The 13,423-nt window shown below is 37.5% G+C and overlaps 1 protein-coding gene across 1 annotated transcript in view; it reads right to left on the bottom strand.

Moving 5' to 3' along the window:
- Positions 1 to 13,423, bottom strand: part of C2H8orf34 (chromosome 2 C8orf34 homolog) — a 154,560-nt gene that overhangs the window by 15,234 nt on the left and 125,903 nt on the right. The window contains exons 9-10 of the mRNA XM_065668407.1: positions 11,206 to 11,291; positions 6,243 to 6,316 (exon numbers count right to left, since the gene is read on the bottom strand). Coding sequence (XP_065524479.1) covers positions 6,243 to 6,316; positions 11,206 to 11,291 — 160 coding nt within the window. The remainder of the gene's footprint in view (positions 1 to 6,242; positions 6,317 to 11,205; positions 11,292 to 13,423) is intronic.

Below are 13,423 nucleotides of genomic sequence, written 5' to 3'. Positions count from 1 at the left end.
GCTAGATATTTCAGGGCTATAACCAACAACATTTTTGAGGTAGGCTCAGGTAATGGTGGGGTTTTTTTCTATAAATAATTGTGTACATAAAAATATTTATTAACATTTTGAGACTAATTTCATCTAAATGAATAATGCACAAATACAGACAGATGTCTTCAGTGTGTCCAGTACTCAATTTATGCAGCAGCCTTATTCCTAACAGACAAATACAAGCTGCAAGTAGTGGATGTTATCAAGGAGGCTTTGGAAACATGCCAGTTCAAATGTGAAGATAAATTATTTTGTACAGCTCTAGCAGGATTCACTGGTGTCCCTTCTCTCCACTGGATGCATGGCAGCAGTTCAGATATGTCACTTAAGAGATTCAGGCTTGCAAGTCATGTATTTAAACCTTCTTATTCCACTTCGCCAAAAGCTATCCTTTCTCTACTGGCCAGGAATTGCGGAGATAAAACAATAATGTCAGTTAACTCGGACTTCAGTGATGATAGTAGAGTGAAAAATATAACATATATGTATGGAGTATGTCCAAACTACAGTTGCCCTGGATTGTTCATTAAAATTTCTAAATATTAGCACAAAATTTATGGATGGCATAACATGATTAACCAAATCTAAATATGAGGATGTTCCTGAATGACATCCTTGTCTTTCAAACTTGTAGAAACAGCTCTGGGCCTCCCTTCATCACCTTCAAACTTGGAAGGTGAGGCAATGTCTCTTTGTACCAGAAATATGTTCAAACAAAGCCCTTAGGATATATTTGTCAACGTCTAAGGTCAAGTATTTCCTAAGCAGTTTTCTTTACGTATCATCATGGTTTCTCCGCATACAATACATTCACGGATTCTATTTTTACTTAGAACACTTAGCCAAATTACTGCTAAAATAAAAAGTTACAAACGATAAAACTAAAGGCAAACTCTCATCACTGATTCCCTGAACTTCTGGAAAATACCGCCGCTTATTGGGAGTGCCACAGTGGAACAGAACTACAACTAAGGAGGTCATTAATAAGAATATTTCCAAGATCATTCCATCTGCAGCACAGTGGTAGCCAGTATACATTAGTATAGCTTGTACCCCTAAAAAAACCCGGTGCAGATGCGAATGTCTTGATCTCTCTTATCAAGCTGACTTGACGTGGGCTATGTAATACTCACTGAGACCTGAGGAGTTCTAGAGAGGTGCAACATTTCGGAATACATAAGGCCAAGAGGAAGGCCTCCAAATTACCTACAGCATGACCTGGAAATCAAGTGCTTGTTAGAAAATAAATTACTTTTTTGCTGACCATAAAAAGTGTTAATAAACCGCACAGCATCATATTTCTGTCATTTTGGCCTACTTCAGAGTAAAACCACCCAGGTACTCACATACTTGTTCATGAACATACACAAAGTCTCTTTTCAGGTATGGGAACAGTTCCCACTTCACAAGAGAAGTGCTTAAAAACCGAATTATATGATCACAATGAAATCAGGAAAAGGAGATGAAACCCAATTAACTAGTTGTTCTTGGCAAGCTGTAAATATATGCAATGCATTCTGATTGAACTTTTTCTTCTACATAGTTTTGATAATCAACTGCAAATTTTATTGGTAACTTCAGGAGATAATACTGTAAGAAAGACAACCATGCATGGCTTTCTATGTATAACCTACAAATCCTTTGCAGAATAACTTAGATACCTTATATAGATACATTTGACAGAGATCCCTCCAAATGCAAAACAACCCATTCCCTTTATTGAACAATTCATTTGCAAGTGTACCTTCTGTTCTGACAAAACAGCTGGCAAAGACGGTTGGTATTCATGCAATGGAACTTTTTGTGCAATATTTTGTTTGAAGATTCTCCATACAACATGCATTTGCTACAAGAATTCATCACATAGTTAATCTTTCAGCTTCCATAGTCTGTTCAAGGACATACGGTGAGGGAGTCAACATGGGGGTTTGGAACTGTAAAAATAATAAACCTCAGAGCTCTGAGGCAATGTTGGCAGCCACCTCTAATCCCCACCTACCACATTAGGGCCTGTTCTACTTGAAATGCCATGTAATTGAAATTACAAGCCTTTTGCTTCCCATGGCAGTCAGCCAGCACATTTTATAAACCTTACACTAAAAAATGGTAGTTTGAATTAACTTACACACAGCTTTTCTGTTTATAGGCAAGAAGGAAGGAGAAAATATGTGGGCAACTGGGTATCACATTTGTTTTAATTTCTGAAGTGTAACTAGTATAATTTTTTTCTAAGCTTCAGTCTTGTTTTGTTTACAGTTATTTGGACTAATATTTTGAATATGTCATACCCAACAACTAAAATTTTAGACAGGTAAAAACAAGGCACTCATTGATTTTTTATGTTGTAGTTTTTTATGTTTTTTCCATCTATTATTTAAAAAATCAGAAAATTATTTCAATTAAAAATTACATTTTAAGGGATTAAAATTTTTCAAATAAGAGTGTTTTTACTTCAAAAGACATCTCCCCTCCTGTCTGCCTGATGAGAGGTCTCCTTGGAAGCACTCTATTCAACATTTATTGATAGCAAGAATTAAAAGATTATTTTTCTACCATGCATTGATGCTCAAGTAATTTAATAAATTGAATTACCATTAAGGAATGTTTGTGTTTATCACAGAAAACCCATGTGTGTATTCCTTCTAGGAAAGCAATTGAAAAATTCCAAAGCAGCAGGGAAAACAGGAGAAAATGAAAAAAAAAAAAACACCTTCACAAAGCAATCCATTACAGTATTTTTCCCACCGTAATAAAGCGCAAAAACTCAAGGCAAATTCATGTAGAAATGCTTTTTGCAGTTGGGCAATTTATTTTTTTTCAGTTTCTGTTACACTTGGATTGGTTTGACTTACATGGACAATTTGCAAGGAAAAATATACCTTTTTATGCGCACAGGCAAGGCAAGATGAGTGAATGCAAATATTCACATTAAAAAAAAGGTAACCATGAGTCCTGCTAGATCCAGGTGGTAAAAGAAGCAACTCAGAGGGAAAGCACAGTCTACTCAATGTGAATTGCCCAGTGCACGTGCCCTCTTTCTTTCTGTTAGACTGTAAATTCAGTAATTTCCCCATGTACTTTACTTTTCTGTTTCTGTCAGAATCCCAACCAACTTAATTTGTTCCTAATATCACATCAATATTATCTTAAAGCTTGCTAGCCAAATATTTATAAAATTCATTTACAGAAACACAAAGTAAAACTGGACTCCGTGTTCACAGCACTGCAAAGATCCCAAGAAAAAGATTTGTATTTTGCTTAGCACTTTTTGTTACGTTAAATATTTGTCAGAAAAGGAGCCCTGCAGTAAACTGGGATCTCTAAGGATATTTTGAATGCTTGCTTCCACCTTCAATCCTTGCAAAACACTTGGGAAGAGTGCTGATCCCTGCAAACACTTCAAACTGGGTTTTGCTAGCTTTACTCCTTTATTAGTTCAGTACACCCTGGCTGGGATTGTGCAGCACTGAAAATGTAACTTCTCTATTTTTCAAATATCAACTCTCTGTGAAAAATAAAGCATATCAAAATAATCTATTAAAAAAAGGGTTAAAGAAAAAGGTCTAGTTACAAAACCTTCTACATTCTTCAGAAACAGAACAGTAAACATACACAATGTTACAAGAAAATCATAATGTATCCATAGCATAAATTACTTGGACATGTTAGAGACATAGATATGGCCTATCTCTTCTAGGTACCAGTGTTCAGATTGCTTTAGTCTCCATATCAAAGATTTTATATGGGGACATACACATGAGACATGAAAAAAGAACCCACACGGCTCTTTTCTAAACATCCTCATGCATAATTCTTTCTGGTGTATCCCACTATTTTTCTCAAAACACTTCTTTGAACCCTGAAGCATTTTTAAGGAAAATTTGTCAAATACACGAGTACAGGGAAATTTATGATAATGATACATTTAACTAGCAACAGACTCAAATTACCCTGTTGGAATGCAGTATCAATATTAAAGATGGCACAGCATGAACCAGATCAGGAATTTTTACATGTGATATGTTCATTTGAGTGAACGCCATGAACCAATTTGTCCGGTTTATGAGAAATATCTGATCAACATCATAGCTATTCTATTCTCCCCCCATCTTCTGTCACAGATACTATAGTATCTCATATAATAACTGAAAATCACTTCAAGTCACGAAAATGTATTTTGGTACCAATTTCTGAAGTAATTTTACAGGTGTGTTTCTGTTTCGAAGGATCTTCACAGCCATCCTATGGGAAACCTCAGTTTCACCTCTATAGTTTATATGTCAAGATTGTAAAAGAATGTGTCTCACTGGAAGTTATTAGGTGACAATGGGACATATCTCTACTCCTTGAGAGCCCTAAAAGGAAACTAACAACAACAGTTGAATCATTTTTTTCTTTTTGAAGAGAGAGAGGGTTGCAGACAGTGTTGGATAGCTGAATCTTATTCTGGATAACAAGTCACTTTAAAGATATAAAAGTACACTATCAGCTACACATCATTTAAGCAAGAGTTTTAAGATACAAAACGCAGGAAAGAAAACAACCCAAAACTGCTGAACTAACAGTTACTGGCTTATGGCTCCTTAGAAACTTAGGCAAAGGAATTTTCCAAGAGCTCAGGAAACAAGCTAGCTGCCTTTGACCTAGGGAGAGGTTGTGTGGGCAGAGCAATAGCAGTATCTGCTTTTCTAGCCATCTCTTTGCAGCACTGGCAGTAACAGTAGCCAACGTATGGCTTTCAGGGAGTCAGGCCAGGCAACTTTGCTGCCTCTGGCAGCCTACTGCTCCAGGCGACCTCACCAATGTCTAGAACTAGCAGAACACATTTCAAAGCATGCACACAGAGAACATATATCTGAAAATACTTGGTTGAAGGCTGCACATTTCTGTAGCAAGATTTTGCTAATAGCATAATGATCTTTTGTTTTCCTTGCATCTTTTATTTTTTCTGTGCAATTCAATTTATTTGTTGCTAATTCCCTATACTACATGTCTGCAGAACTGATAAAGCTGGTAGCTGCAGGTACAAATCAATAAGAAAAACGTGGGTTCAGAAACTGCTGCAAAATTTATTATACCTCGCTGCTCGCCAGTGTGAAGCAGAAAGGTTTGAGAAAGAAACTCACAGCAATGGCAACTGAAGTTCTGCTCCTTACTCCTTTTGCCTAATATCTGTAAACGCTCTGTCAGGTTCTTGCACTCCAAGATCTCAGAAAACTTTAGGAATTGATCTGGAACTCAATTATCTGCCAACTGCTTTGATAACTCTGGTTAGAAATACTATATGATCAGTATTATTATTAGTAGTTAATCAGCTGCCTGAAAGACTGCAGGCTCAGTCTGCATTATTGCCTTTTTCTTTAACAATGCCCTCCTCGCCTTAGCTAACAAATACTGAGCCCTTCTTTTGACTGACTTTATCAACACTAAAGTGTGCTATAAGCCACTCTTGCTAGGGTTGAACAGGAATTAGTGTGTCCTTTTACAGCTGTCTAAAATTCTGCAAAACCAAACAATTATTGTCAGCTTATTTGCCTCAGAAAAAAAGCAATCCATTCTTTAATCTATATTCAAATTGTGATGCAATATAACTAGTGCCAAAAGTCTGATTACATCATTTTTCAAAAATTATTTTATTGCTGGTTATATTTTTGTGCAATCTGCAAACCTGCAAATATTTTCTTAAATTTCAAAATAAAAGAACCGATGAAAACATTACCAAGCAGAATATTGCACTCTTTAAAAAGATACATAAATTAGCCATATGTTTTAAATAGATACCTGTCATTTATTAATTTCCAAGCAAATGTTACCAAAAAGCTATGATAATTGTATTTCATAATGAAATGTAGAGCCTGAAATTTTTTGTTCTCTTATTTTGTAAAATTGAATACTATCTGGTAAAACAGATATTTGACTAACATTTAAGAACAATCAGACATAGTATAAAATGACTGCACTTTCAACGGAAGCTATACATGTAAGTCACACAACATGTGCTTTTATATGAGTATAATAATGTCTTTCAGAATACCACCCTACTTAGAATGAAAAAAAACCAGAGAACTGAAGATTCAGAATGGTCAAGTTTTCTCCAGCATGACAGTGCTGCCACACACAACTTTCTGTCTTTATGCAAAAATCTATTTTCTTTTTCTATCAAACTAAATGGGAAAATTAAAGAATTATCCATAAGGGAAGATACTCACAGATCCTGCCACTTGAGAGGCACTCTGAAATTCATCAATATCTTCTGTAAGTGTTTCAACCCCGGGTGCTTGAGCTGTTCCAAAGAGGTAGAAGTAAATCATTCTAATTAAGTAAGCATAGTCACTTTGAAAATAAAATGCCTATAAATTAACTGCTGGGAAGGTAAATGTGGCTACAGTAAATGCACAGCTTTTCAGTTACACTTCAATGGGTTTTCATTTATGTCTGATTTTAATTTATGTCTGATTTTATGCCTGATTTTAATTTATAAGCTTAATGCAATATGGCACAGTGTCTCTAACAAACATGATTAGAATAACAAGCAAGCTTACTTCAGCTGTCTCATACATTGGGGTGTCTCATATGTTATTTATTATTTTTACTATTAAAACTTGATAGTGTTTGCTATTTACACAAGTGAGTAGTGGATCTTCAGCTTTCATAAGATCAATACAATTACTTTTAATTAATTTTGTTAAACTAGTTAGAATATTGTTAAAATCCTTGAAGTAAGACGTTCTGGTCACTTTAGGCAATGTTTAAAAGCCCATACTGCCACATTTGCAAAACAACATGACTTGGTGAGAAGCCTAAAATGCCTCTTTGACACATACATAACAACTTAAAGCAGAATTTATGTACCTATGTCAAAGAAAGCAATTTCCAAGTAACATGCTATGCAGTTTCGTTCTTTGCCTGACAGTCTGCTAGGCACTTGGATGCTGTTCATAAGTAGCTTAAGAAAAGAAGATACCCTGATCTTCCCTAGTATATGCTGTTATTCAGACACTTAGCAGGGAGATCCTTATGTTTCCAGAGTGCCCTGATTTGTTAAACATCTCAGACCATACTTACTATAAGGACAAAAATATACAGTACACTATGGTTTACCATATTGTGGGGAGTGAAGGCGAACAGTGTGGGAGTGAGCTCTGAGGCGTTAGTGCTTATAAGAAGCCCTGGGGTGATGAGCTGGGCTGCTGAAGGACAGGGAAGGTCGAAGAGCAAGCCTCAGGAGGATGGGCCCAGATGTAGCTGTGGCAGGAATCTCAGATGAAGGCTAGAGGATGTGGGGGCTGTGAGAGGGTCTGCAACATTGTGATTGGTCTATTTAGCCGGAGGGTTTCATAGGGGCCAATGAGGTTGAACATGGTACGTATGTGCAGGTTGGAAAGTACTGACCGAGGGGATAAAAAGGGCTGTGTAACAATAAACGAGGATCTGAGTCTGCATTAACTTGAGTCCGTGTCGTGAAATGCCACATCATATTCATTGCAAAAAACAAATGAAAGCAGAGGAAGAAAAAATAACGATGATGCAAAGTTGTGGTCAGAGAACTGTGGGAGATGGTGCCACATTTTTGCCACTGCCACATCTAGTTCTCAACCCTAATTCCCACATATTTGTACCCTTCTTAATTTTTTGCCCTGGCCATGCAGTTCCATCTGGAATAGCACTATACTGGATAGGCTTTAAGCTCCCTTCCAACGCAAACCAGTCTATCTTTCCATGCTGTTTGCAACGTGGTGCAGTCAAACAGAGCTGGTTGGTATGGTTTAGTGTGAGATGTCCCTGCCCATGGCAGGGGGGTTGGAACTAGATGATCTTAAGGTCCTTTCCAACCCAACTATTTTATGATTCTATGATTTGTGTTTCATACATTCCTATCACTATTGAACATCTCCAACTTCAAACAGTTCATTTACGTCCAAATGCCTGTTTTGAATTTTCCGCTATACTGGCACTTTAACAGGAAAAAAAAACAACTAACCAAAAAAAAGTATGTAGAAGCCTCACAACTTGGTCTTTTCAATCCCTCCAAGCTGAAAAACTGACTGCAGGTTGACAGATGCAGATTTTTACTGGATCGATCCTGTTGCAGCGCCTGTCTTTTCAGGCCTCAGCCATTCTCCTCATCTGTCTGTACAGAACAAGAGCAAGGCTTAATGGAGGACTGATCCAAGAAACAAACCTGACAGGCTTGGAATCTACAGGGGAGGTTTGTTGTGTGGTAATTCAAGCTGTTTCTTCTAACCAAAATCAAGAACCTAGCTATTAAATTCTTTCCTTAGTTCTTTCCTGTGAAGTGGTCCAATGGGAAAGAGAAAGTTTTGAGAGGTATAGTTTAGGACAGTAAAAAGAAACTGCAGCTTTAAAATATCCTGTGTTCTCTGATCTTGAGACCTGATTCCCATCGCTCATTTTTACTACTTAGATCAACACAATTCTGTCCAATTCTGCAGGATTATACTAGAGGGAAATCAGTATAGTGGTTAATTGAAACCAGGTCCAGATTGACAGCGGAGTCACTATAGTGCCTGATGCTGCAGATGAACTTTTCACATAAGCTATTACATTGACTTTATTAGCTGGAATTGCTTTATTAAGGTTTATTTATAAGGGCTGTTAGATCAGATGTGTTGCCAATTACTTCTGAACCTAGTTCATCTGAAATCCACAAGAGAGATGCTCCAGATCTGACAACTTAACAATTTCCCACAAACCCAGAAACAGATCATTATCTAAAGAACCCTACCCTTCACTTTGCTGTGCATCAGCACCTTGCTTGCATATTCTTGAACAAATGGTTTAGATCAGCACTTCTGAACACATAGTTTTCTTTCAGTAAGGCCATTGGTACCAATAAGCAAGAGCAGAAAATAAATTCAAACAAACCTGGTAAGTGAAGCCTCTTAGTCACTGTTTCATGATATAATACATTCTTAAGAGGACAAAACAAAAAAATCAGTGCAATATGATGCATTGATTTACTTAGTGTTTTCTAATAGTATGCTTAGGAGTCTCTTTTATCACCTTCTTGTACATAATATTTATTATAAATAAATATCAGATGCACAGAAAACAAATAATATGATGCATTTATAGAAAAGATTGATAGACTGGGCAGTTGCCTGAGTTCTGTGCTTATTTCTAGCCTATACCTATTTGTAAAGACCAGCTGTGATTTTTTTCAAATCAAAATGTATTACTGGCCAACATTTTAGGGGAAAAAAAAAAAGATATTTTGAAAGACTGAATATTCCTAAGAGTGCCTCTTGACAGAAAATTGGCAGTACCTCACTGCTGACCTCAGTCCTTTTGCCCTAGGGGTTTTGCTATATTCTAGCTATATGACTAAGAGGTTCATGTATATTTACAGACATGAGATAGATGTGTTTATATCAACATGAATGTCATTGCCCACCTAACTAACTTTTAGTCCCTATATTTTATTGGAGGTAGTTCTTTAGGGAAAGTGTTCTCCACCTTCTCTATATCCATGCTGACTGCAAAGTATCGTGAAGCACAAGCTGGAGTAACCCTGTGCTCTACACTCTCTGACCATGAAAGATCCAGCTTCATTATTATACAGAATCCAGCAGCTTGTTTGACCTTCTTTAATCCTGGTGCCTCTGCCATTTAGCAAGAGCTTACTATTTTACTGAAGACTACAGTTTCAGAAGATAGCATGACAAAGTCTGTGTATTTCCATTTCAAGAGCAAGGGTACACAGGAAGAGGCAAGGAAGGCAATGATCTGTTAAAGACAAATTGTTTCAGGAACTATGGAACATTTTACCCCTCTACTTGTTTCTGCTGCAATAATCTTATACTTGCATGTCCCTTTACCTATCCTAAACAAGCCACCACCACCTCCTTTCCTGGGGTTTACTCCCATAATGGAAGAATTTTGCTTTCCTTCCACAGGGCTTGTGAGCAGTCACCAGTCTGGGACACTCTTGCTGACAATCTTCATGAAGCAGTAAGAACACCATAGTTTGAGATTCTCAATCCCCTATTAATTTTTTTATAAAGTGATCAGTGGGAGATGAAAGGAAAAACAAATGACATGGCTGCATGAAGCCATGCATTCTCACAAAACCAGTCTGAAAATACTGTCTTTAAAGACATACTAGTTACTAATGCTGACATACATTGGTTTACAAATGAGGCAAGAGAAAGGAGTGAAAGCTCAGGTTGCTGTCATACCCAATAGCACATCTAATAGTACTAAATAACAGAGAGTAAGCTAATTAAAAAAACACCCAAAACCAAAAACAGCTAGTTCCTATTTGTTTTGCATTAATTAATCAACAAAGCTAACTTGTCTGTGGCTGCTGAAGTCGAAACTACAAATCGAATCCTCCAATTAATTGACTGGAATTAATTGATTCTGCCTACCAGTAAGGCAATAGACTGAGCCATTAATCTTTGTAGATTCTCTGTCCAAACCTCTATTCCTCTCTGTCTCCATCCCAGCGACAGCCAAGATAAAGTTAACCTTCATCAACTTAATCGTTTGTAGGAAAGCAGGCTTTATTCTGCTCAAAAACCTGAGCAGAAATTGAAATAAGGCTGAGTGTCCTGACTGCAGAATAGCGCAATGTATGAATATGTATGAGGAGAAAAAATATTCTTCAGAGGTACTCTATGAACTCCTTTTTATTGTATTTTAATTCTAGTCAGTGGTGCTTGGATTGATCAGAGAAACATTTCTGATACTTAGTTTAAAAACAGGGAAGAAATTCTATAACTCTTGTTATTTTTAGTGTATATTATTTGAATTCTGTGGATGCATTTCTAGTGTCAAATTAAATATTTCAAAGACCATTCCTTGACAGAGAAGCCAACTGGCAATGAACAGCCCATGTCTACACTATTCAGTTATTTTATATCCAAAATAGTGCACTAACATACAAACTGTCTACTAAGAATGATTCCTGGCCTAAGGCAGCTCCCAAAATATGCCTAGGAATGATTCTGGTGTGCTAACTGTCCATGACAAAAGCCATGTTAGGGGATCCTCTAACAGATTTGATTGTAAATGATTGAGTTCAAATAGCAAGGAACATTCTCTGGAAGTTCTTAATCTTCTTTTACAGACTTAACCTCCATTCTCCAATTCAAGATGTTGGCATTTGGTTTTTTTTTTTTATGAGCAGTAAATATTTATGTAACTTACCATCAGAGTCTGTGACTACTGGTTCAGATGTTTGAGATACCACGAAGACATCTTCTGGCCTTTCTGCCAAATTCTCTCCTTGCAATCTAAATTGTGGAAAAACTGAATGAAAACATTTGCAATCATATTCCATAGACAAGACACAGAAGAGTGTCATCTTTGTCTACAAACTCTACTCACAATAGTGTCCTAATTAAAATGGTGGCTTTGCTGAAAAGCCAACATCCATGGTTCAATCATATCATCCCAGATTGTCTAGTAACCAAAACTAGCCTTTAAAAACCAGTCAGCTGAATCCTAGCTTAGATATTTTTGTAGGACTTGTGTCAGCAGTGGTGAAGTTTTGGTGGCATCATGTGCATATGAAACTGAAAGCTTCCTTCACTACATTCGAAAATATTTTAACTGAACAGTTAAACAGAAAACATTTTAACTAAACAGTGCTGGGTGTCCATGTCAAGGTGTTGTTAGAGGGGTGGCCTTGATGAGGAGAAGGGCTGCCCTATGATGGATGCAGGTGGTTCCACACAGCTCTAAAAGGCCCATGGCAGGACACAGCTGAGCCCCTTAGTCACAATAGTGGTGCCTTATGGAGAAAACATAGTTAAGGAAGAGCAACCAAAGCCACACAGGCAGAAGAATAGGGAACATAAAGAGTGGGAAATGGCAGAGGGAGCACCAAGGTCAGAGGAGGAGATGCTCCACGCTCCGAAGCAGATAATACCCTGCAGACCATGGTGAGGTGCATCCCTGAGCTGATATCCACTGCAGCCTCTGGAGGATCCACACCAGAGTCCTGGGAGGTCTGTGGTCCACAGAGAGCCCACAGTGGAGCCGGTTTTTTTCCTGTAGGACTGCAGCTCGTGGGGAGAGCCTATGCTGGTGCTGGTAAAAAGTGTGAGGAAGAAGGAGGGGCAGAGAGAAGTTGTTATAGAATGACCACATCCTGCTGCTTCCCATCCTCCTATGCTGCTCAGGGAGTGGGGAGAAGGACTTGGAGTGAAGTTGAACTTAGGAAATGCAAGAGGAAAGGTGTCATTTTAATGATTGTCTTTCTGTTTCTCATTACTTTTTTATTTTTTGTTAAAAAAAAATACTATTTTATTTGGCAATAAATAACACTAATTTTCCCCAAGTCTAGTCTCTTTTGCCCACAACATGAACTGGTAAGCAACTATCCTGTCTTTATCTCAACCCCATGTTTTCATCTTATTTTTTCCCCTCATCCTGCTGAGGGTGGTAAGTGAGCTAGGGGCTGGGTGGGGAGTTGGGCCTTAGCCAAGGTTAACCCACCACAGGGAAATACATGCAAGAATATTTCCTCCTCCTTTGTTATTTTTTAAAAGACAAACACAGTAATTATGGCAGGCTTCATCTTCAGGCTTTCCCCCTGCATCAGCTGACTGCAGTGCCTTTGACAGCAATGTACAATAACACTCCTTGTATTTGTTCTTTTAAATGAGCCTCCCAAGAGTCCCACCATCCTTCTTCAGGCTCTTATGAATCCTTAGTACAGATCCTGCTCTGAAAAAATGGTTTGTAGCTCTTAACCCAATATAACTGTCAGTTATATCAAGGTTATCTTACCTTGAATTTATTCAGACATGAAAAGAAAAGAAAAATGCAATTCAATTTTGCAAAGCCCACGAATCATAAAAATGCATTGAAGTAAAACCTTGGGGAAAGAAATAACCCATCTTTTACAAAAAAGTTCCTTTCACTTTGTATTCTCACTTTCTGCAGCTGCTTTACACTAAATTTTGAATTAACCTTTGAAACCAAGCAGAACACTCATATCTGCCCTACCTATATTTCACATTTTATGACTTTCACAGTTATCTGATATATTTGGAACTTAAGTCATCTATTTGGTTTTATTTTCTCAAACCAAGCTCCCCCCCGCCCTAATTACTTTGTCTCCTTTTATTGCCCCTGGGACAGTTTATTTAGGATGGAAAGCTCAATGTATATTTGCAATGACTCTTATCTGAGCAGGCATTCCCGCAGTCCTCAAGGCAATGTAAGTAAAACTTAGAAGCTGTAAACCTAATTTTGAAAATCACTTATATAGCTCTATACCTGGTTTATAACGCTCTAGTTAACAATTCTTTAAAAGCCTGCTTGTCAAACAGGCTCTTCTGAAGATGTCAGTGAAACAGAAGCAAATAACTTTGTACCATTATCATAAAGATATTCAGATAGGGAGGAAACAAACTGC

The sequence above is a fragment of the Lathamus discolor genome, chromosome 2, assembly GCF_037157495.1.
Source record: "Lathamus discolor isolate bLatDis1 chromosome 2, bLatDis1.hap1, whole genome shotgun sequence".
NCBI lineage: Eukaryota > Metazoa > Chordata > Aves > Psittaciformes > Psittacidae > Lathamus > Lathamus discolor.
Note: the sequence above shows the minus strand (reverse complement) of the source record. Positions and strands in the feature narration are given on the sequence as shown.